Raw genomic sequence first — 22867 nt, forward strand, 5'->3', positions numbered from 1 at the left:
TAATCTCGCCTTTCAAGACTACATCATTCGAACCATGGAAAAACGTGTTGATCTAGATGTGATATACAATGTGTTTTGCGAAGAGGGACAAAAGTGATAGGCAGGCTCGTTTTTCTATTGAATCATGAGCCAACCCACCCTCTAACACAGCGAAATACCTGCCGAATTTGTGACATTTTTGACTTGCTTGTGCATAATTTCCTGATTTGAAGCGAAAAAGCCGGCACTAGTATTACGAGGGTTGTCTTTCTACTTAAAACTCTCAACGAATACTTGAAATTTGCTACAATTTATTCCTTTGCAACGGTTTGCAAAAGATATGGTATTATTTCTCATCTGTCTCATAAGTTTTGTCAATATTTTCATTAATGATTGTACAGACTCTAGAGGTTTGAAAATAATTTGGCGTTTTATTATTATTTTCCTGCGCTTCAAAATAAGCCAAGGATACATTACTTCAAAATCGACGCCGCCTCCGTCTGATTCTTAGGCACGAATCTGACAGTTCCACCCGGCATTCAGGGGCGGCATCCGATTGAAATTCCTCTCCCGTTTGTCTGGCAATAGGGTTGTTAATGTTTGCATTGAATAACGGGAGACCAGTCAATGCGTTGCACTGGACCGGAGATATTCCATCACGGCAACTTGAATTACAGTCCTCTTCCGAAGAGCAACGTCGTCGGGCTCGAACTCGGATTCTGACCCCATAACGCCGTTCGACCTCAATAAAGTTGAGCCGAACGTTGGACTGGTTGTACAAAGAAGCTGGTTGCTTATAATATCCATCTCTACGGGCCTGGCGAAAGCCCCAAAAACGCCGAACCTGATGCCTTAACCGACCCAAACCGGACATGACTGAGTGTCTCAAGCTCTGGACAATCCCTCTTTTGAACCTTGGCTGGCGTCGATTCAGGAAATCTACCTGATCTGCTGGATCGAACCCGGCCACTGTGATGGATTGGTCGTCTGTTTCGGAGAAGATCACCCCCACAGCATCGGCTCTGGTTCGGGCGTTTTGAAAGGGGGGAAAAATTGCCACCGGAACCAATCCATCGGGCACTAATCCTAAGGATTCAGCTGAAGCTCCATCCGTGACGAAAGGTAAGGCACCCCCTCCAAATTGACCGGGTTGGGGCACACCCCTAGGGGCAAGCCCTAATTCGGGGAAGACGTCAATGGCATTGACAATTCGCAATGGTTGTACCACTGGTTGTGGAGCTATAGGAGCTGGAGGTGGGGGTGGGGGAGCGTTTGGCCTTACTCCGACAGCGATGGCAGCTGCTGATGCAACCCCACCGGCTACGCCAAGCACTAAGCAATCATTTGCCGAGGTGACAGGCAAACTAGCCACTAATTCGCACACCTGGCGCTTCTTTCTTTTTCGTTGGCATGAGGAACTCGAGGGACATGTAGTGGTAACCGGAGACGCTGCACTTGATTGAGCAATTTGATTCGTAGCGCAAGAGTTGAAAAACCCGCAAACTTGTCGGGTCTTTCTTGACAGTGTCTTGGGCTTTTTCCTTTCTTCTGAGCGTCTTTTGAATCTTCGATGTCGTCGAACAACATCAAAATCAGTTGCATCTAAATATTCCTCATCTTGAAGGATTTCCAAGGCTCTTTCGTAAGTAAGATCTCGCCCGGTTATGATTTGGTCACAAACGCGTTCCAGACAATCATCGCTACTCAAATCAGGTTGAGGGGCTTGGACTAAAGGCGCAGGAGGCGGAGTAGGTGTGGGCAATTGATTTAGATTGACAGGGATGCCTTGCTGTTGTGGGCCTGTTGGCACAACGGGGGGAGGGACAACCGCCACAGGTAGGAGAATATTGGGCTCCTGCCCTGCTCCATCATCAGTTTGAATATTTGGGTTAAGGGGCTCGACAGGTTGTTGCCCTGTTATGTCCTCGGGTTGATTGATTGCATTCGGTTGTTGCAGTGATGGTTGAGGTGCTCCATCAGTCCGTATATTTGAGCTTGATTGTTGAAGAGTTTGGATCACCTGCCCATCAGCTGGATTATTGGCAAATGTCGATCCCACATCAATCGTTGGTTGGAGGTTCTGAATGAGAGGTGGCACTATGGAGGTGAAGGTCGAAGGCGAAATTGATGCTTGAGAAAACGGATCGATACCTTGATTCAATCTCAAATTATCGTCTTGGCCGTCACTGATCAAACTTGGAGGATTGAATATAACTGGCCCGTTGGAATTACCTGAAAAGAGGTAATCCATACTTTAAATTTCCAATGCCCATCCAATGTAATTCAAAAGTTAGATCAAATTTACCCAAAGAAGGCAACGATGTCTGTACTCCTTGATTTGTGGGAGAGATCGTTTGGGTTGGAACTGTCTGGATTGGGCGGGTGTTGGTTAAACCAAACTGGACATTGTCAGGAGGAGTTGTTGCACTTGTCGTTGGAGGACTACTTTGACTGAACTCCCCATTTTGTCCAAGGAATGGGTTCACTATCGAACTTTCACTCACAATATTAGAAAATCCAAATTGCGAGAATGGAGTCAGTTGTTGGAAGGAAGGGGGCTCTCCAGACTGTAAATCGATGATTGAATTGCTGAATGGCTGCTCAATTGTTGGAACAATATTCTGGTTGATTGGAACCGTATTCTGGTTGATTGGAACCGTATTCTGATTGATTGGAACCGTATTCTGGTTGATTGGAACCGTATTTTGGTTGATTGGAAGCGTATTCTGGTTGGATGGAATCGATCCAAAATTTGATGAACTGGATTCTAATTGCAGAACTTCAGCACCAGGACGACCTGAGAAAGCCGGCTGGTCATCTTGCACACTAATTTGATCGGAGAACCCAAACGCGATTGTGGCTCGAGTTGGAGATATTGATGCCGAGGGAGGTTCCAGTGATACACCTTTGGGGAAGTTATCTTGATTCAGGTTTTGAATTTGCGCACTTACAATTGGTGATTGATTGACAATAGCAAAGTTAGAGGTAGAGGTCGGTCGAATTGCAAATCCAAAATTAACTTGTGGGAGAATTGAATTCAGCGCAAAGTTTTGATCCTTGTTTTGACTAGGTATATATGCCGGAAGATCGTCGGAGAAAACGAGTTCATTCCTCCCCTGTTGGGCGCATGCCAAGCAAAGCCCCGCCACGAAAATCTGGAATTGAATTGTCCCTTCGATAAAGAAAGGATCTCAAACACCTTGCCTGAGCAATTCATTTTGAATACTTACGCCAAGAACGCCCCACATTTTTGTGTACTTTTTGATTAAATGTAATGCCGTTTGTCTAAATATCCCATGCACTCAATTGTTCCACATTGCCAGACTTGATTAAACTCAAGCTGATGTTTCCATAGCAATATCATCAAGCGTTCAACTTACACGAGGATACTAACTGTTGGCTCATTTTTCTGCGGAAGAAGATGCTTGATTTCTCGAAGGGCCCTCCTCGTTGTCCGGTCGAGAAATCTATTCAAACCTGGATCTGCACGGTACAATGGCGCTTCGCTCCTATCTTGTGTAAAAGCGCTCACTAGTATATCCAGGACGATGTTAAGTTTCATTTGGGGATTACGCTCTTTGGTAGAGTGTAGGAAATCAAAGTCCGAGATATCGGTAGTGTGGAAGCCCTGACTCAGCCAAAATTACAATGCAATACATAAATGAAGTAAAAGCACAAGGCTAGGCTTTGGTTCCTTAGCTACTTGCTTTTTGTTTTGCGTGCAAAGCGAGGCTGGCTTAGTTAATTCTTTTTTTTTTGGGGGGGGTGGGGTTACCTTGCCCTAGTAGAAGTTGCATGTCCAATTGCTCAAAGTAAAAATAACTAATATATCTTACTTAGTTTCAAACTCAAATAATATTAGATCCAGATACGAATCAGAGTTGGTGGGTCTGGCCAGCCCTTAAATAAAGGGGTGATCAGGAAGTCTTTTCAAAAACATATGCAAGTCTAACTTAAATCCTGCTGCAGGATCAACTGCTTTATAATCCCAGGGAATAATTAAAGGAAGCAAATTGAACAATGAAGATTGAGCATTTAAAAGATGAATGGAGAACTTCATTCTCGAGGGCTAGTAGGTGCTCTCAATATACACTGTGAGCTTCTGCGGTCCCTGCAATTGACATTAAAACTTGGATTGGGATAAAACTCATGGATGCTTTTAAAAATGCTTCCATGAGCTTTTAGAAGTATTCATGAAATTTGTCCAAGCCTAGGTTTTTTGGGCCAGCTTTATTTGAGTTTTGATACAACTTTACTAAAAACTCAAAAATTAATCAATTAAATTTTGAACATTCATTTTAAAGATCTTGTCATTTTGGGGCATTTTTGATCAATTCAGGTGCTTTTCCCAAATTTCTCCAAAATTAATAATTTTTTATTTCAAGTAACCCTCTAATCGGATATTTTTCTGTCAAAGTGCTACACAAAATAACATTAATAATGCATATTGACATAATTCATGCATTTTGATACCTAAATACTTCCTTCGTTTTGTACCTTTTGGCTCCGGAAAATCAGCTCTGCCTCCAGTGTTACAAACCTGATCGTAACTCTCTGAAAAACCTTAACTACGGGTAGTTGAACTTTATCAGTTTCAAATTTTTCAAAAATAACAATTTTGGATAACGTTTAATAAATTACTTTTAGGTTTTTCAATACTTGGCCTATTTATGCATTGTTTTCTTTTTTTTCTTTACATTATATATATTTTCTTACTCCTTTTTGGGATTAAATATTTTATGAACATTTCACCTCTAAAACGTAAATATTTTCGGGGTCTCTAAACATTACTTTAGCCCTTCAGGCATCCTTGCTTTAATCAACACGCGATGGTTTAAAAGCCTGATCCAGTTTAAACAAAACTGCTAACACATCCTTGGATCTTTGTATTTCACAAAATCGTAAATAAATTTGATATTATTGGCTTAAGGGCTTCTAGCTCAGGTCAAAAACTTACATGCCTGAAAAATGTAATAAGCTGAGCTTTTGAAAAAGTTAGACACCAAGGAAAGGAAGAAAAAAAAGACCAGATAAGAAAACGTTAATGGAATGCAAATGCTAGACACCTTTTTAGTATAACTATCTATGACAAATTGACATTCGTGAGCGGGTCAATAATAGTTCAGTTGAGCAGGGAAGTGCAGTTTTCCTATCGAGTGTCTTTCGAGCGTCAAGCGTCTATCCAGAATTAAGCCTCAGTTTTTTTGGTTTGATTTTTCACGGGCTTTTAACCGCTACAAGGAATGCAATCCCCAGTACTGTTAAAATAAGAGGTCTTATTTCGTCTATTTTTCCTCTTTTAAACTTTATATGATTTTTGGTCTACCAACTAATTTGATTAAGCAGACCAAGCTAGTCCTTGATTGAATGATATGTTGGGTTGATGTGGAATGCTAGTTGGAAATTTGTTCAAGTCTAACTTGAAAGAAGCTACCGGATCAACAGCACCTACGTCTATCATACGAATTCATACTAGAAGGAAGCAAATTAAACAATAAAGGAGCTCGAGAAAGAAAAAGTTTTTCAAAATACGATTTTGGGATTTCTTTAAATCCTAAATGCTCTTTTGTTGTAGACTCAAAGACAAACACTGAAAATTGACAAAAATCAGCCAATTATTATCTACTTAAATATCATTGAACTTACCAACGGCAAGAATGCCTAGGAATGCTGGAGTGACATTCTACTATAAGCGAACCACAATAAGCAATTATTTACAATAAATCACAGTCAAACGGTTAGATGAAAAAATAACTTAAAGTTGGATAACAAATTGGTTTTTGATAATTCAATTTTCAACAATGTTCTAAGGTGTGGGTACAACTCAATCTTTTGAAATTCCTATTGAGCAATATTTTCGGAGAAGCTAAAATATCTTCAATACACTTGTTATCCTCTAACAGAGCGCTGTTTCATATCGTTCTTTTTTATTCTTGTCTGGAAGCCGACTTATTGCAAACCTCAAAGTGCTGCATGTCAAATTTGGGCACATTGAAGCAAGCCTTGGAAGCGTTTTGGGTGCCTCTTCTTTGAATGATGACAGAACTGCGTACACCCGCTCAAAGGGCAATCAGGCACAAATTGAAAGGAGAGAGGTGACCCTCAGGAGGTCAAAAATACACACACGTGTAAATCTGACCCGATCGGTGGTTCCTTTTCATAGATGAGTACACAATCACGAGCAACTAGAGACACTGTTCTAAATCCACGACGTAACTGGAGTCGGACACCAATAGAAAGGCTGGATGAGTTCAATTTATATGCGTTATATAATTTTGCTTTTTAGCCATCATTTCATTTATTGGCTAGCTCTAAGAGGTAGTATATTTACCATAGGCGAACTGACTAAGAAACCCCAATGACTTTCAATTTATCAGTCTTACTGTGTCACATATTTACCTCTCTACAAATACCCAACTTAGCATTAGATGTATGGTATATGTATGCCTTCTCTGGAATTCATTTCTTGCGGAGCAGGCTTTTTTCATCAGGCAAGCGAGACAGAACAACGAGGAATCTGTTTTTGAATGACCCGTCCAAGCGCTTACGTAGATTGAAGATGAGACTCCGTCTGGATATAAGCAATGAAGAAGACGGAGGAAAAATAAATGGTGGTTGTGCACAAGAAAGAAAAGGATTGTGCGTTATTATCTCGGCCCCCAAGGTCCATACTCATTGTTGTGATTTGTCGGGGATCAGGAACTGAAATTGCATGAAATTTCAAAGAATGACTGAACAGCAACCGGCCATAATTTAGGACATTTTTTGATGTGAAATGTTTTCCAAAACGGACGAACGAACTCCATGACATTTGATAGCCAGCAAACTATTTCATTGGTAGTTTTTTTATTGTAGTTAGTGATGGACAAAGGGATCCCAACACTAAATGGAACACGTAGTACGGGTGATATCAACGCCCACAAATCATTGCTAAAGCGACATAAATTGATTAATTCAGTTATTGGCTTCATTAGACTTTCAAAATACTTACGAAGTGCCTACCGTAGACCATATTTTGAAAAAATACTCCACTATGGAGCGGGAGTAAATCGTCAGATTAAATGTGAATTTTTGACCACTGCCTCCTCTACGACGAACATGACATTTCTTGTCAAGGAGTCTTCATAAGGTAAAAAAACTGATAATGCACTACTATATCGTGGACGGCTTAAATGTCGACAAAGTCAAAAAAAATTCCCAAATGTTCAACCGGCGCACATTTTATACAAAGCTTAATGAAAGCTATCTTTTTGATTAATCCAGAATAATTTGCATGAAATGGTACCAAAGTGTATCAAAATGCCAGTCCCTAGCAATAAGATACAGTAGATTCGATTCTGCTTGTCCTTCATTTAAATTAGTTATAAACTTAACAACTACCTGAATCCTGCGGTACTTTTCATTAAAAAAGGAAGGAAAAAAAAGAACATTATTGTTGTATTCAATCCGCTACCAATTAGCAGCGAATAAACCACTGTGATCGCCACTATGACAGTATAAATGTAAGTGGAAAAATTATGTCAAGTGCAACTAAATTGGGAAATGATAAGTCCAAAATCGCTTGAATCAAATCAGTTTTGTTTTGAGAATTAAAAGCAACTGTGCAATGACTGGTGTATTTCATCTACCATATATCTTCCTACCGGACAATCATTAATCACTGTACGAGCACTTTCAGCCGAAGGGTATCCTTTTCGTACCAAAAGCCTCGCCGCAGGACTTCCAGTCTAACAATTCCCAGGTCATCATTTTCTTCAAGGACACGATTTCTCTTAAAAAGGGGATGAATTTACTGTGATGATCAGGATACTCACTTGTATCAGCAGTGTTTTGTATCCTTTCACATCAAGGCGTTTCAAACTATATTTTATATTATCTTATCACAGAGGTTTAACTGACCAAAAATGGACCGCACCGTCTCGCAAGCTTCTGCATCAAGCCTATTTCTTAGATATATCTTCGCGAGACCTTGACAAAAGCTGAAAAACATTACCACGCTTTGACGGGGCAAGCGTCTTGGTTTGAGTATGGCCCCCAATGTGACCCCCACCGAACGCACTTACTATCTCGAAGAGGCATCGTAAAGCGGTATTTCCCCCTCAGTGTCTAGCTTTGGAAGGCAAAACTATATTGAAGATGGCTCACGTGGTTGGGTAGATTAGGTGGGCACCAGAAAGAAGATTAATGCTGAGTGGGGTTTAAGCAAGACTAGTCAGAGATTGCAGGTCAATAGTGCTGTTTCACATATGTGAGCCAAATCAGAGTCTCATGAATCTTCTACGAAATCTATTGACTTGATAAAGACTACTATGCCGTTAGCTTAGAGATAGTATTGTATTATAATTTTTTATAAGCTTCATTCTAGAGCAATGCCAGGAGATGATTTTTGTCCACTATTATACGTTAGGTAATAACCATGAAACCACGAAAAGAAGAAGAAAAAAGAAATTGAGGGAATTTAAATCAAAATGAAAACTTTGATGAGGATGTGAACGAGCAAGACTAACGAATAGATTAGTGTGCTTGTATTGCATTGCAAATCCTCGTTTGCTATAGAATATTGATACTAAAGATGAAAAAAAAGTACTGAGAATCTTGAGGTCTATTGTCTACATATTCATCTGAAGAGTCGAATCTTTGGCAGTTATTGTCACATCACTAAAGAAGGGTGACCTTCCCTGACTGAAGGATAATATCAACGGGATTTCAAGTTCCTCAACACCATAAATGAGCAAATGAATTGTAGGGGTACGTACATCCACAATGTCGACGATAAAAGTCTCCATTTTTCAATTATATGTTCCTTTATTATGTTCTAAGCGATGAAAGTTTCAATTTTGGTTGGATCAAAGCGAATGAATATCGTGCATCACTCGTTACTTGCTAAGGTGTAAGGTATATTTCTAGGCCAGTAAGATTAAATAGCTAAATGATGCAATATATTTTTCAGCTTTGAAACTTAATCTCGGAGACGACTCAGAATCCATGGTAAATATTCTCTCACATTTAAATACACGCCCGGAGTTCCTTTTCCACAAGCATTGGCCCCATAGGACACAATTCCTTTGATGTACATCACGTCTCTGGATCTATCGTGAGCAATCAAAGGACCACCAGAATCCCCGTTACAAGAATCTCCTCCTAAATGAAAAGTGTTATTGTGAAAAGTGAAATGATTGAAAACAAGGAAAAAGGTCATCTTCAATATTGACTTACCATTTCGTCCAGCTGCACAAATGTGTCTTGTTGGATGAACACGTTCGAACTCCTTGAAGCTCCGGCAACGTGAATACGGGATGTTCTCGAGCTCAGCATAAAGCAGATTGTTACTATTGACGCTGAATCGATCCAAGTTCTTCCGAATGATGCCGAGGTTGTTCGAGTATCGGCCCCATCCAATCACCCGTAGATCTCCAACAGCTTCCTGCTTCCACGGAAGACACGCCGGACCCACTTTGATATCAAAACTGTCGTAAACTGTCTTAGCTAAGCTGGGTAGCCTGATCAAGGCAATATCATTGCCTTGACCGAACACGCCCTCCGGAGTATAGTCCTCATGAACTTGTACATCAGAGCTGCGGATGGTAAACCTTTGAACCAATGGACAATCAAAGCAATCCCGATCCTTAGAAGTATCTGTTTCTCCCAATACGACTTGCCGGATTGGAATCTTGTTGGACTGGCAATGAGCCGCTGTCAAAACATAGCGTCGATTGATCAAGGTTCCGCCGCAGCCGTAAATGATTTTCCCGTTCCGTTGTTGCAAACCCAATAAGGCCATGAAAGGAAACTCGCCCACCTTGGCGATCTTCCCACCCGTTATATAATCCGTATTGAAGCCATATCCGCATTCTCCCAAAGATGGATCGGGGAGCCACAATCCTGAGGTCCAATCCGAGGCTCTGACAAAGTCGGATCTCTGCGTCGAAAAAGTTTTGATAATGAAGGAAGTAGTTACAGGTGTCGTCGTCGTCGTCGTTGTTGTAGTTGTAGTTGGTGTGATTGTTGTGGTTGTCGTGACGATAGTTGGCCTGGATGTTGGAAAGAGTCTTCGGGGGGTGGATATAAATCTTGGTGGCTTGGTTGTTCGCCGAAATGACGGTCGAGTGGTTCGTCGTGGAAATTTTTGCTCCTCTACCCTGGGCTCGCCAAAGTGGACCTGATCTTGTGAGGGATTAGAGAATGGTTGGCAGTTCACTTTGCAATGTCCCCAATTGCCTTGGCCGCCAATATGAGTGCCATTTGGGAACGTTTTGGTTGAGCACCATGGTTTGTTATTCGGATCAGTCACTGTGGTACAGGCGAAGTATCGAATGGCTTGAAACTCAAAGGGAAACGTGCACCGCTTTCCCGCGGCTGGTCCATCTATGACCAAATCACAATCTTGTCCATGACCACAGGGTAATGCTGAGACCACTCCCAACCAGAAACAGAGCCGCCACCACGGTTTCGAGCAGTTAAAGTTCATGCCTTGGTTTTCACGGACTTCACTCAGACGATAGCCAGATCAAATGCAGACCAGTTTGACGAGGTTCGAGACGAACTGGCATTTTGTTGGGTGCTAGGCTTACATCTCAGACCATTAGCCATGACTCGATACCTAGTAATCATCCATCGCCTCTCCAAATGCTCATTCAAAAAAGCTCGAGAATCCTATGGATTGCTTGGTGGTATGGTGCGAAGGCTTTGTCTATTTTGACGCAATTCACTTGAGGAGTTGGCATCTCAGTCTCGGCAAGTATGGGGGGAGATGTTTGTAGGAGTAAGTATTCCTCTCGAATTGGAGTAGTTACTTAATTTTGTTGTGTATATCATTTTGCTCGAGTTTGAAACCAATTCAGAGTGTGGTACACTAACGTCTTTTTTAAAGGGTATCTTCCGATAGGGGAATTTACCCCTCGTCTGCTGAGGAACATATTTTGTGTCGTCAACGATGGCTCCGATGCCATTATTAGTAATTTAATTTGTGATATGAATTTACGAGTAACTATTTATTCATTTTAGTAATAGTTTGAGGATCAAATTTAATAAAAGCCAGTTTTAAGAGACCAATTATATGAAATGGGCAAATTCATTCCATAGGCTAAGAATTGTAAAGAAATTCCATCCATGGTAAGTTTTTATTCGAAGGTAAGGGTTAATCCTGGAACTCATTTTAAATAGTACTTTGCAAGTTATTTGAGGTAGTCAGTTAGCTTATCATTGATTTTGGACCAACAGCCCCTGTAAAATATGTACCAGGGATGCAAAAGAGCATTTAAAACATTTGATTGAAAGGCTTGGTTCTACTGGGGGACATATTGAATGATATTTAAATATGTTCACCCCTTAATATTTGTCCAAAAAATGTATAATATAAGAAAAACATCTTGAATACTGACAAGTTATTTTTCACCATTTGTCTAACGTGGTTCTGCTCGTGTTTCGGTAAAACTCATCCAAAATTTAGGCTGGATAAAATGTTGAAAGCTAAATGTTATGACTTGAATCAAAAATGTCTTCGAACTGATGCTAGTTTGGTCTTTTCATTGTCAGAAGAGTTCGATGAAGTGAAGTGAGCAAAGGACTGGCTCTAAAAGATCTGAAAGCATTATTTCAATCTCAAAACTTGCAATGTCAATGTCGGAAGACTGATTTAGTGATCAATAACAGCACTGATTGATCTTGAGCTTGATGCTTTGCCGTTGGAACACTACGGCATGCAAATAGCTGACCCCAAATGCCCTTTGATGAACAGTCTAGGTGATCCTAGTTAACATCAAGGTGTGTTTTTAGTTTTCATAGTTCTTTTTGCTTGCCAAACATTATCTGTCCTGCTGTGGGTCAACTAAAACCAGGGTTAACTAGAACCAATCCCAACAGGGATTGAAGAGAATTACAACCGTATTGTGTCATCCAATACTAGTGGGCTAAAACAGGAACCATAGCTTTGTTATTTGACTGTTCATGTTAGCACAAGGCAAACTTGGGAAAATGTTGTTGGTTTTACAATCCAAAGATATTTGAAGCCAATTCTGGCATCAATTCAGGAACCATTGTTTCAGAATCAACTGCATTCCATAGTCAGTGAATTGTATCAAATGATTGTTTTCTTGTTTAACTTTTATAAACACCATTCGGTACGGAGTGCATTCCTCTTCAAAATGGAACATTTACATTTTCTATCATTTTCGTACTTACATTCTGTACTTCAATTTGTCAAAATGTGCGTGTGGTTTGTGTATTGGGAAGGACAACTTCTGCCTGAAAACATTAAAAGACAGCAATTGCATCTAAATTAACTTCCTGGTACTCTCATTTCAAGAACAAGGCTGTAATCAGTTGGGTTGGTTTTGAACATTTTGGCCATAGATAACATCATATATAGATCGATAGATCGATCAACGGCGCTGCGATCGCTTGTTTTCGTCTCAGCTGTCGCTGGTGGGCAAAATGTTTCATTCGTAGTGAAGCTACTTAGGACAACTTTATTACAAATTTGAATAAGTTGTCCGACCACATTTTAAAGAACGAAATTTTGAAGGGGTTAAAATGGGGCTAAAGTAAAAGTTTGCATCCATGTGGTGGAAACACTAAACTNCTGGTACTCTAATTTCAAGAACAAGGCTGTAATCAGTTGGGTTGGTTTTGAACATTTTGGCCATAGATAACATCATATATAGATCGATAGATCGATCAACGGCGTTGCGATCGCTTGTTTTCGTCTCAGCTGTCGCTGGTGGGCAAAATGTTTCATTCGTAGTGAAGCTACTTAGGACAACTTTATTACAAATTTGAATCGTTGACGGCTCGTCCAAATTCAGAGTAGAAACCACTAATACGACTCCTTGTCAAGCAATTACTCTCGTCTAGCACGCTTCATAAAACGGGTTTGAGTAAGTTGTCCGACCACATTTTAAAGAACGAAATTTTGAAGGGGTTAAAATGGGGCTAAAGTAAAAGTTTGCATCCATGTGGTGGAAACACTGAACTGAAACGCAAGGAACAAGCCTGGGTTCAGGCTGACCTCCAGCCGGGGTGTCGGAATTACCTTGATTACGTAAAGGTGCAATCATGTCGCCCACATTCAAGCACATTATTGGGAGATTGAAACGAAATTCCGAATGCCTCATCATTGCGTTGCAATTTCGGATACATTTAGTTACACTTTCGATATGCGTTGCTAAACAAGGACAATCAATAGAGTACGAGATTTGCTCTACTAATGTCCGAATCTTTTTTGACATGTTACATGGATTATGCCCCAAAAAGCATGTTTTTTTATTATTCTACCGCTCTTGCTACATGTATATTTGTGAGATTCAAAAGATATTAAGATTAAAGAGGAATACCAAACGTTTCATGGGAATAATTCAACTTGCCTGAAGCGAGATTTCAAGAAATATCTTTGTCCCTTTTCTACTAGCGTCAGCTGACGTGAAAACATGCTCATGCGGTACAGTTCATGTTGAGCTTGAGCATTCTAGTTATGGTTTTCTATGATTTTGGCTGTGGCAGTCTAAAATTAGCATCACCAAACCTAGTATTATTGATCTCTTTGGAGGGATCGTGTAATATGATAAAAGGATGGGCTGCATGATTTACAAGCCAAAATTTTCTCTTTAAGTTCTTGTGCATTTGAAACTAAGTCATTCATTTTAGATTAGTCTTTTCCCTTCTTAAACCTGGTTGGCTGGAAAATTGAAGCTTTTGTAAGAATCAAGAATTTTGCAAATCATGTTTAAGGGCTGTGTGATGGATTTGATTTTCATTCAGTATGGAGTGCAAGCACACACAACAATTTATTATACACATATATAATACATGCCGGTCCGTCATTGTGCTTTTATGGCTGCAGCTGGTCTTGAATCCAATCCAAATACATATCAATATTGGTATAGACTCCAGGATACCCGCTTCCACACGTTTGAGTTCCAAAAGAAACAATGCCCCGAAGAAAATAAGGAAGGTCTTTTTGAGCATTGCCGTAAGCTGTCTTAGGTTGAGCCAAGAGTGGTCCACCAGAGTCGCCGCTACACGAGTCAATGCCTAAACAAATGAATGGGATTTTTACTATTGTGCATAGATATTTGCACACTTAGAAGGTCAACTGAGCTATTACCTTGAACTCCTCCAGCACAAATATGCTTTCCTCGCTTGAGTCCAGCGTAGATTTGAAATTTCCTACACTCTGTGAAAGACACCCAAGGGACTTGGGCAAATTGAAGGGATGTTGAAAGTACCCCTGTGCTCTTGATTTCTTCTTTGGACACGGGTTGATTATCGGTGCGACCCCAACCCGCCACTGAATACACACTATTGGGATCACTCACGCCCACCACCCAAGGTAAGCATATGGGGATGATTTGGGGATACCGGTCGAACCCGTTGTCCACCAGGCGGGGTAGCCGAATGAGGGCTATGTCATCGCCATTTTGAAACCGATCAGGGTCCCAATTTTCATGAACAATCACATCCTCATCAACGATCTCAAACTTCAGAGGTGGAGAACATCCAAGACAATCAACTTCTTTGCCTACAGTAGTCTCACCCAGGACGACTTGCCTTACTCTCTTGGGAGGTGTCGAACCCTGACAGTGCGCAGCTGTTATCACATACCTTCGGTTGATAAGGGTTCCACCACAGGCGTAAAAATACATCCCTCTCCGCCAATAGCCGAGCAACGCCAGATATGGAAATTGTCCCACTTTGGCTGTTTTCCCACCGATGATTTGATTCGAATTCAAATCCACGCCACAACTCTCGTTATTGTCCAGATTGGGAAGCCATGTTCCAAGCGTGGATGGATCCACAGGGATGGGTGTAGTAGTTGTTGTAAAGCTGGACGTGAGTGATTTCGGGACAAAAGAGTTTCGGTTGTTGGAACATGTCTTAGCACAATATGCCCAATTGCCAATTATATGAGTTCGATTGGGGTGGGTTTTGGTAGAACACCACGGCCTCTTTGCCTCGTCATAGTCAGTGGTGCATCTAAAGTACCTCACTTGACGAACACCGTCGATCAAGATGAATGGAAATTGACATTCTTCCCCAGTCACTGTTTCACGACACATCTGAGACCAAGCAAGGTCACAAGTGCAAGTTAGACCTAAGACCAAAGTCAGAAATGACCTCTTCATTTCGAGGCGGAGAGGCCGTGCGTTTGGATGTATGAGTGTTACCTAACTAGATGGCTTATGGAATTTTATTCTGAATGAGATGGGAATAGGAACTTGCTTGAGTGCACAAAGAACAATTGGTATTTTTAAAACTCTTCAAAACCTGTTGCTTCAAGCATCCTTTTTTTCAAGTTGATGTTTGATGGATGATGACGTGTATGGCCTGAAGGTGTTTGATTTTATCGTCGTTTTTTTTACGACAAATAATGAATATTGAATCATGACCACAATGGTAGATGGTTTGATGGCTTCCTTTGTTTTGAGATTGCATTCGGGACTTGCGACATAAAGAAGGCTTGCAACATTCCATACAGGTCAATGACGATCATAACACTTCCAAACTCTTATACAACAAAACCCACCATCGTTCTCGTCTCAATGAGAGTACAAACAGGTTTTGAAATGGTATACCATACCACACAAGATTAAAACCAACGATGACTTCGATAGGGGCTCCTCTCGTCGTCCAATGTATTTTATGCATTGCGTTACTACTCAACCCAGCCACAGTGGCTAAAGCTCAGGCCTTGAATTGTTCCATTACAGTATGGGGTGGGCCTGTGGGTGCCGGTGCCAACTGTGTCTTTCCATTCAGGATATTGGGTCGGAAAATCAATGCGTGCACAACTCTCACTGAAGGAGATAAGCGTCCTTGGTGTCCAACCAACACAGATTCCAATGGCGAATATCGTTTGGGCAAACGAGAATGGGGATACTGCGATCCCAAGTGCAGCTTTGTGAATGATGAGGGAAGATTGATCCCAGGCACCACGCCTCCTCCGAGTCTTCGGAAAATTCGTCCTACTTTTACTACCATCTCCGTACCCACTCGTCCCTTGGCTCGGCTAACCACTACATCAACCACCACGCCTCTACCGCCAGCCAACCCTTGGGAGTTGAACCCAGAGAGTCGAAGAGGCACATGGTTGCCCGATCATAAGAAAGGTGAATGCGGATTTTACACCAATGTCGGCTTTATCGTCGGGGGAGAGCAGGCTCTCCGAGGGGAGTTTCCGTTCGCTGTCCTTCTCGGCTATAACGAACCGGGATATGACAACCTTCATTACAAATGTGGAGGGGCCTTGATTAATCGGCGATATGTCCTCACAGCCGCTCATTGTCACTTCGAAGGCACCAGCTTGGAAATAGCTGAGGTACTGATTGGCGAGTACGATGTCGGATTGGATCCCGATTGCTTGGGATGCCGGAGTGTGGCACGTTACAAACCCGAAGCCGTGATTGTTCACGAACGTTACGCCGACTTGAGGCACGTGAATGGGGAGCACGACATCGCGTTGATCCGCCTACCCGAACCCATAACGACCATTTATGAGGATCCAGATTCTATCGTCGCCCCTGTTTGCTTGGGGTTTGGTGAGGACTTGGAGTCCCTCAACGAGTTTTACACCATGGGTTGGGGACGAACTTCCAATGGACTCATTCGGGACACGGACATCCCCGAGCTAGGCGTTAGCCAGAGAACCTTATTCAAACTGAGGTTACCTCTGGTGGAGTTTCCTCAATGTAAGGCCCGATTCTCCAACATCACCCCCAATTTCATTTGCGCTGGAGGCGAAGATGGTGAGAGAGGCCTTGAAAGGCTTTTTCAAGCAATGGGCGTACATGAATCGAATCCCGCTCTTCTTTTCAGGGAAGGACTCGTGCAATGGAGATTCTGGAGGCCCTCTCATTGCACGTGATGACCAAGAAAGGCCCATGTTTCTCATGGGAATCATATCCAGAGGCACTCGGAGGTGCGGCATTGGCGCCCCTGGCCTTTATGTCAAATTGAACAATTATGAGGAATGGATATTGAGCAAACTCCGCCCTTGATTTTGCTCCAATGAACGAGTCTACTTTGCTGTGAAGCTTACTGTCACATTTAAAGTTGGTCATATACGTTGTATTGATCAAGCCCCGAAAGATCAGAAGACCCATGTTGTGGTCAACGAAAAATAAATTTCAAATTGCGCATATTGTCAGATTGTCAGTTACTATGTGTAAACCATTCAAGTACAAATGCTCAGGGCCTTAGATTAGCTTTAATCCACGGCATGTAATGTTTGATGTTGGTAAAAACGGCAGGTTTTCCTGCTCCACAAGTCTGGGTTCCAAACGAAACGACACCTGCCAGCCACATTGAAGTTTCCTCTCCATTTCTCACGATTAATGGGCCTCCACTATCGCCGCTACATGTGTCTTTACCTAAAAACCAATCAATCAGAATCATAAGTATTTCCTAAGAGGTAATACAACAGGTTGTCCAAAACAGGAAACATTTAGCTGCTTGACATACATGCTCACAATGATCATTGCATGCTAATATGGATTGGTGTTTTGTGAGACATTAAAAGCCACTAGGGTGATAAGAAAGGTAATCAAGCAAAATGAGTAGTTATATCATCAAGGCATGATTAAAACCGATCTTGATAGCTTTGAAAACATAAATAGCAAGATCTGGTTGTGGCCGTTTGCTTTGTATCAAAACTGGATCTGCAGTACTGGCCAAACTCGTCGAACGTTAGACCAAAAATGGTATCAGATTAGCCAGCATCGTATCAGATTAGCCAGCATGTTGATACCATCAACAGTTTTCTTGGTTATTTTGTGCCTCCATCTTTCTATCGCCGAAGGGAGTGAGGAGGAACTTCGATGTCAACCTGATGTTCCATGTTCATTTCCATACGTCTACAATCGAGAGCTTCATTATGAGTGCATTAATATGACGGACCCCGACCAAAGATTATGGTGTTCAACCAAAACTGATCCCCGATCTAAGAAGCACATGATTGGACATTGGAAACATTGCGACTCAGAATGTGGTTCAGGAACATCCAAATCTGATCCCAGGAGTCAATTATCTCCCATGACTCAAGCCACCAATAACTTGATCGACAGTGTGGACATGTTTACTCAGAATCCAGTAAGGATTGACAAAACCCCCCTGAATGGCACCACCAAAGCAAGAAAATACTCTGACCGACCAAAAAGATCCCTGATGGGCATCCTGGATGGAGGCAGCCCAACCCCATCCAAAGGTATGTACTTGAAACATATCGTCCTCCTATTACCTAATTCCGCGCCTGCACACAAGAAATTAGAGGGCATTTCTCGTTGGTATTCGATTCGACATTCTTCATTAGAAACGAGGGGCATGGTCAGTTTCCGCAAAACTTCTACAGCCGCACCAAATTTGGCAAAGTTGGTGCTGGATAAAGTTTGACCAATTTGACCCCATCCCACGGAAATGTACTCTTTGGTCGGTGCTCCACTCTCTTGGATTGGCAGACACACGGGTAAAATCCATTCATCTACATCTTCATCAAAGGTTTTCGCAGGTCTGGGCAAACGAATCAAGGCAATATCATTGCCATCAAATATCCTCTCCGTGTTCCAATCTCTATGAACAATCACGTCCTCTGCCGAGATGTCAAATCTTTGCACTCCCCGACAGTATAAACAATCTGGATCCGTGTCAATGTTGTACTCGCCCAAAACCACTTGTCTGATTTGTTCTTGGCGAGATCTTCCTTGACAATGGGCAGCAGTGATGACATAGTGCTTGTTGATTAGGGTCCCTGCAAGATGGAAAAGCTTTGGTTAACGCCCGACCTTAAATGGATGAGAACTGACTTACCCCCACAAAGATAAACCACAACACCTCGAGGCCCCTCATATCCCAAAAGGGCCATGAAAGGGAACTCTCCCCTGGTGGCTTGGGCTCCTCCCACAATGTACCCAACATTGGTGTTCAAGCCACATTGACCTCCTCCCGGTTTTGGTAGCCATGTGCCATTGACCGGGGGAACAATTTCTTCTTCTTTTTGAAGGGGCTCAATTTTTTCAGGAAGAGGAGAAACTTTGGGCGGGGTTAATTTGTCAATCCTCTTTGAAATGCAGTCTTGATCGCAATATCCCCAAAAGCCTCTACCTCCTCCAATGTGATAACCATGTTGGTCGACTTTGGTTGAGCACCACAATCGATTCTCGGGATCATCGAAGGAAGTGCACTCGTTGAAGAGTTGGCCTTTGAACATGAATGGGAAAACACAAGGCGTCCTCTCTTGCGGCCCTCCGATGATGGTAAGGTTGCAGTTTTGGCAAGACACGTTTCGAAATCTGATCACGAGGAGCCCCAGAATGAAGTTGGTTATGACCATGGCAACAATTTGAATCCACGTTTCGAAATCTGATCACGAGGAGCCCCAGAATGAAGTTGGTTATGACCATGGTAACAATTTGAATCCACGTTATTGACTTCAGTGAGTGATCGACGAGGTGAATCTGGTCTTTCGCTTCATCATAAATTCTTGAGCCTGGCAGCAATGCGCACTACGCAACCCAACGTTTCAACGTCAATCCAGACCTGTTTCGCTTGGTGGGTTTCGTAAATTATACAGGGTCCGATGCTTGCTCCTCGTTGGAATTCAAATGTCTCGTAAAACTCTCTCTAAGAGCTTCTCCGGGGCATGGCCTCTGGAATTCGATGATTTCCACAGAGCTCAACATCATCAACTAATCAAATTCGCAAATGAGCAATATTTTTTGCCTTCTAAGTTTCGTTCATTTTGCATTTTTAAAACCACTAAACATTGACTTTTTATGAAGTCAGATACAGTTCTTCTCAATCGTTTGACCCTTCTATAGATTAGATACCATGACTTTTGCCATTTCAGATTGCATGACCACAACCGGTTCCAAAAATCCAAACAAACCTTGCGTTTTCCCCTTCAAGTATCGTGGCAAAATCTACTACTCTTGTGCTTGGGTGATCTTTCACATCACCAAGGGCCCTTGGTGCTCTACTCAAGTCGATGAAGACGGAAATCATATCAGAGGACAATACGGAGTTTGTCAACCAGAAAAGTGTCCGATTCCTCCTAGAGGTAAAAGGCAGCGTTAAACAATAATGCTTTGTAAATTGTGAGTGTGTTTGCAATCTTGCTCTTGGGGCGTTTAATAATGGAAACTTGTTAACACTGGTAAAAGGTCTGCTTCCTTAGTATTAAAGAGGATACTTGAAATAAATAACCAGATAACATTTAAAACACTTTTAACAATACTTCAAAATAAAAAGAGTTACTTTTACAGAGTGCGGAAAGTCGACAAAGGAGAGAGGCTTAGAGGATCGTGCAAATAACGTGACAATTCAGAGCGTTCCTTGGATGACGTCCCTGGGCAAAATTGAAAATGAGGAATGGGTGCATCAATGCGGTGGTAGCTTGATAACGAATTATCATATCCTCACTGCGGCCCATTGTTTCGCCTTAATTGAACTGCCTGAGTATGCAATTAGTCCTTTTCGTGGTTTGGTCTGGTAACGATGAGCTCATATTTCACAGGTATCCATATAAGGCCCGGTTGGGAAACGAAAACTTGTTGGAAGGATCAGCTGAAATCAGGGATGTTGTCTCGGTTTTGCGTCACCCTAAGTACCGTTCAGGAAGAGCATATTTTGACGTGGGATTAGCTATTATGGGAAAAAAGGTCGAATTTACCGACTACATTCTGCCAGTTTGTCTTCCATACCTCCCTGTGGACGACACTGACGATTTGGCAGACACGTTTGCCATCTTAACAGGCTGGGGAGAAGACAACAGCGGGAAACGTGCAATTTCTTTGTCAGTCGAGAATCTCCAGATCTTACCCTTGAGCCATTGCTCGGATGTATTTTCGGTTGAACGAGTGTCAAAATTTGGCATTGCACCCATCAAACTCAGACAACAGATACCGACTGGAATCACACCCGAGGTGATTTGTGTAGGATCTCCAATTCTGGTGGGAGGGTCATGTGTTGGTGACAGTGGAAGTCCAATCATCCGACCACGCTCAGATACCGCTCGAGATCGTTATTACGAGGCCGTTGCATTGGTGAGCGGTGGAGTGAGTTGTGCCCTTGAGGCGCAAATTTACACGCGATTAACCAACCGCCAAATCTTGACTTGGATCCAAAGAAACACTGGTTAGTTTTAATATCAAGCCTTTCGATCCTCCTTCATGAATTTGGATACATTTCGTCCGACCGATTGCAATGTTCAAAAAGAACAATTTATCCGCATGTAAGGTTTTTGTTTCTTCAGATACATCGCCATATCTGATGGTCATCGGAGGCTATAATGAGAACGAATTCAATGGGTTGCTGAGAGATGTTGAGCTAATATCTGCTGAACCCAATAACCTCTGCACTAAACGGGTCCGTCCTCTTAACGGCAGGGTCTTCAACGTCAGTGGAAACACGGAGTATGAGGCTGGTACATTAGGCATGACCGGCCAAGTCACCAAAGACGCTGCTATTGTTTGCGGGGGCAAAAATGGTGACGACAATTTGAACACTTGCCACAAATACCTACCGCTAGATAATGATTGGATCAAAAGCCCAGTTTCTGGTGAGCTGCCTAACATGTTGGAACCTAGATTTTACGCCGGATCTGCCCTGGACGAACAAGGGAACATGTGGGTTTTAGGAGGCAGCAAGGGTGGCGCGTCAGCTGACAGCACTGAAGTTTTCAACTTCCGTTCAAAGCGGTGGCAGCCAGGCAGGCCGTTGCCTGGCTATTATCGCGATTCTGGCTTAAACAGCCATTGTGTTGTGAGGTGAGGGCATCTTGCTTTTCATTTTAGATGCCACATCCTTGAAAGGAGCTTAAAAATCCATTTTGATTGATTTCAGCTTGAACAAAACCCATGTGGTGATTGCTGGTGGTTACGCTGATCAATTCACTCTGACAAGTAACAGAGGGGAAAGTATTTATAACGCTGGAGAGTCTCAAGACAAATCATGGATGTACGATGGGTATCGATGGAATGAATTGGAATCCATGTCCACTCGTCGTGATAGACCTGCTTGCTCGTTGGTCCAAACTGATGAAGGGAAGCTTTTTGTCCTAGCAGCCGGCGGATGTGATAAATGGTGCGCCAAGAATCCGGCCATCTCGTCAGCTGAAATCCTTGATCCGGAAACTGGAAAATGGTCGCCAGTGGCGGATTTGCCGATTCCGTTGATGAGTGCGCAGATGCAAGTTTTTGACGGGTATCCTACCATCGTGGGAGGCTATGACAATCGGGACAGAAATGGCAAAATGTTTCAATACATCATTGAAGAGGATCGGTGGTATGAACATCCAACAGCCAAATTGAGAATCCCCAGAAGCTCGGCGGCTGTGATTCAAGTCCCCAAGAATATGTTTGATGATTGCTAAGATATTAACCCGAAGCTGTGTTTTTAAATTCTTTATTAAGTGCAAATGAGGTCCATGGTTCGTTTCGCCACTATGATCTTTCTGAAGTACACTTTTGAGTACCAAATCCCCGTCCACATATTGAACTGGAAATCAATCTGATACTCTATGAACGAGAGAATGTTTCTGGAAAATAAAAAAAAAACTGATGGTGTCCTCGTTGGCCGGACAAGGTACAATCCTTTGAATTTAGTCCTTTCGAATTCCGGTTGGCAAGTACTTTGGGTCAATTACTCTTGAATTGTCATTATTCCTATTGGTTTCAAATTCAATTAATTGCAATTCTTTGACCTTCAAGTGTAAAAGAGAATGTTCCAAATGTATCTGATACTGTAGGTTTTCAAAAGCATTCCTGAGCTTTGTCCCAAACCAGGTTTTAAGGTCAATTCTAGTGACCGTAGGGGCTTAATGTGCGTTTTGAGAGCACCTTCAAGCCCTCGAGAATCCAGGCTAGTTCGAACCATGAAGTCCAACTATTCTCTTCTTTCTCGG

The 22867-nt window shown here is 42.2% G+C and overlaps 6 protein-coding genes across 6 annotated transcripts; 2 read left to right on the plus strand and 4 right to left on the minus strand.

Moving 5' to 3' along the window:
- Positions 1-341: 341 nt before the first annotated feature.
- On the minus strand, positions 342-3227 carry LOC131886725 (uncharacterized). The gene is made up of 3 exons (XM_059235126.1): positions 3210-3227; positions 2285-3134; positions 342-2211 (listed from the first exon to the last, which is right to left on the minus strand). The coding sequence occupies exons 1-3, from the start codon at positions 3225-3227 to the stop codon at positions 458-460; spliced, it is 2622 nt and encodes an 873-aa protein (XP_059091109.1). The 3' UTR covers positions 342-457.
- A 5529-nt stretch (positions 3228-8756) lies between these two features.
- LOC131887514 (phenoloxidase-activating factor 3-like) lies at positions 8757-10800 on the minus strand. Its single transcript, XM_059236149.1, has 2 exons — positions 9196-10800; positions 8757-9120 (listed from the first exon to the last, which is right to left on the minus strand). Exons 1-2 carry the CDS (start codon positions 10445-10447, stop codon positions 8939-8941), a joined length of 1434 nt encoding a protein of 477 aa, XP_059092132.1. The 5' UTR covers positions 10448-10800; the 3' UTR covers positions 8757-8938.
- Positions 10801-13698: 2898 nt separating this feature from the next.
- LOC131887516 (phenoloxidase-activating factor 1-like) lies at positions 13699-15176 on the minus strand. The gene is made up of 2 exons (XM_059236152.1): positions 14081-15176; positions 13699-14007 (listed from the first exon to the last, which is right to left on the minus strand). Exons 1-2 carry the CDS (start codon positions 15096-15098, stop codon positions 13805-13807), a joined length of 1221 nt encoding a protein of 406 aa, XP_059092135.1. The 5' UTR covers positions 15099-15176; the 3' UTR covers positions 13699-13804.
- Positions 15177-15493: 317 nt separating this feature from the next.
- On the plus strand, positions 15494-17053 carry LOC131887515 (phenoloxidase-activating factor 1-like). The gene is made up of 2 exons (XM_059236151.1): positions 15494-16718; positions 16789-17053. The coding sequence occupies exons 1-2, from the start codon at positions 15575-15577 to the stop codon at positions 16968-16970; spliced, it is 1326 nt and encodes a 441-aa protein (XP_059092134.1). The 5' UTR covers positions 15494-15574; the 3' UTR covers positions 16971-17053.
- Positions 17054-17076: 23 nt separating this feature from the next.
- On the minus strand, positions 17077-19814 carry LOC131887517 (CLIP domain-containing serine protease B10-like). Its single transcript, XM_059236153.1, has 3 exons — positions 18775-19814; positions 18209-18715; positions 17077-17342 (listed from the first exon to the last, which is right to left on the minus strand). The coding sequence occupies exons 1-3, from the start codon at positions 19295-19297 to the stop codon at positions 17161-17163; spliced, it is 1212 nt and encodes a 403-aa protein (XP_059092136.1). The 5' UTR covers positions 19298-19814; the 3' UTR covers positions 17077-17160.
- LOC131887513 (uncharacterized) lies at positions 17642-22554 on the plus strand. The gene is made up of 6 exons (XM_059236148.1): positions 17642-18175; positions 19814-20023; positions 20229-20421; positions 20480-21099; positions 21218-21731; positions 21808-22554. Exons 1-6 carry the CDS (start codon positions 17710-17712, stop codon positions 22334-22336), a joined length of 2532 nt encoding a protein of 843 aa, XP_059092131.1. The 5' UTR covers positions 17642-17709; the 3' UTR covers positions 22337-22554.
- Positions 22555-22867: the final 313 nt, after the last annotated feature.

Source organism: Tigriopus californicus, chromosome 9, assembly GCF_007210705.1.
Source record: "Tigriopus californicus strain San Diego chromosome 9, Tcal_SD_v2.1, whole genome shotgun sequence".
Classification (NCBI taxonomy): Eukaryota; Metazoa; Arthropoda; class Copepoda; order Harpacticoida; family Harpacticidae; genus Tigriopus; species Tigriopus californicus.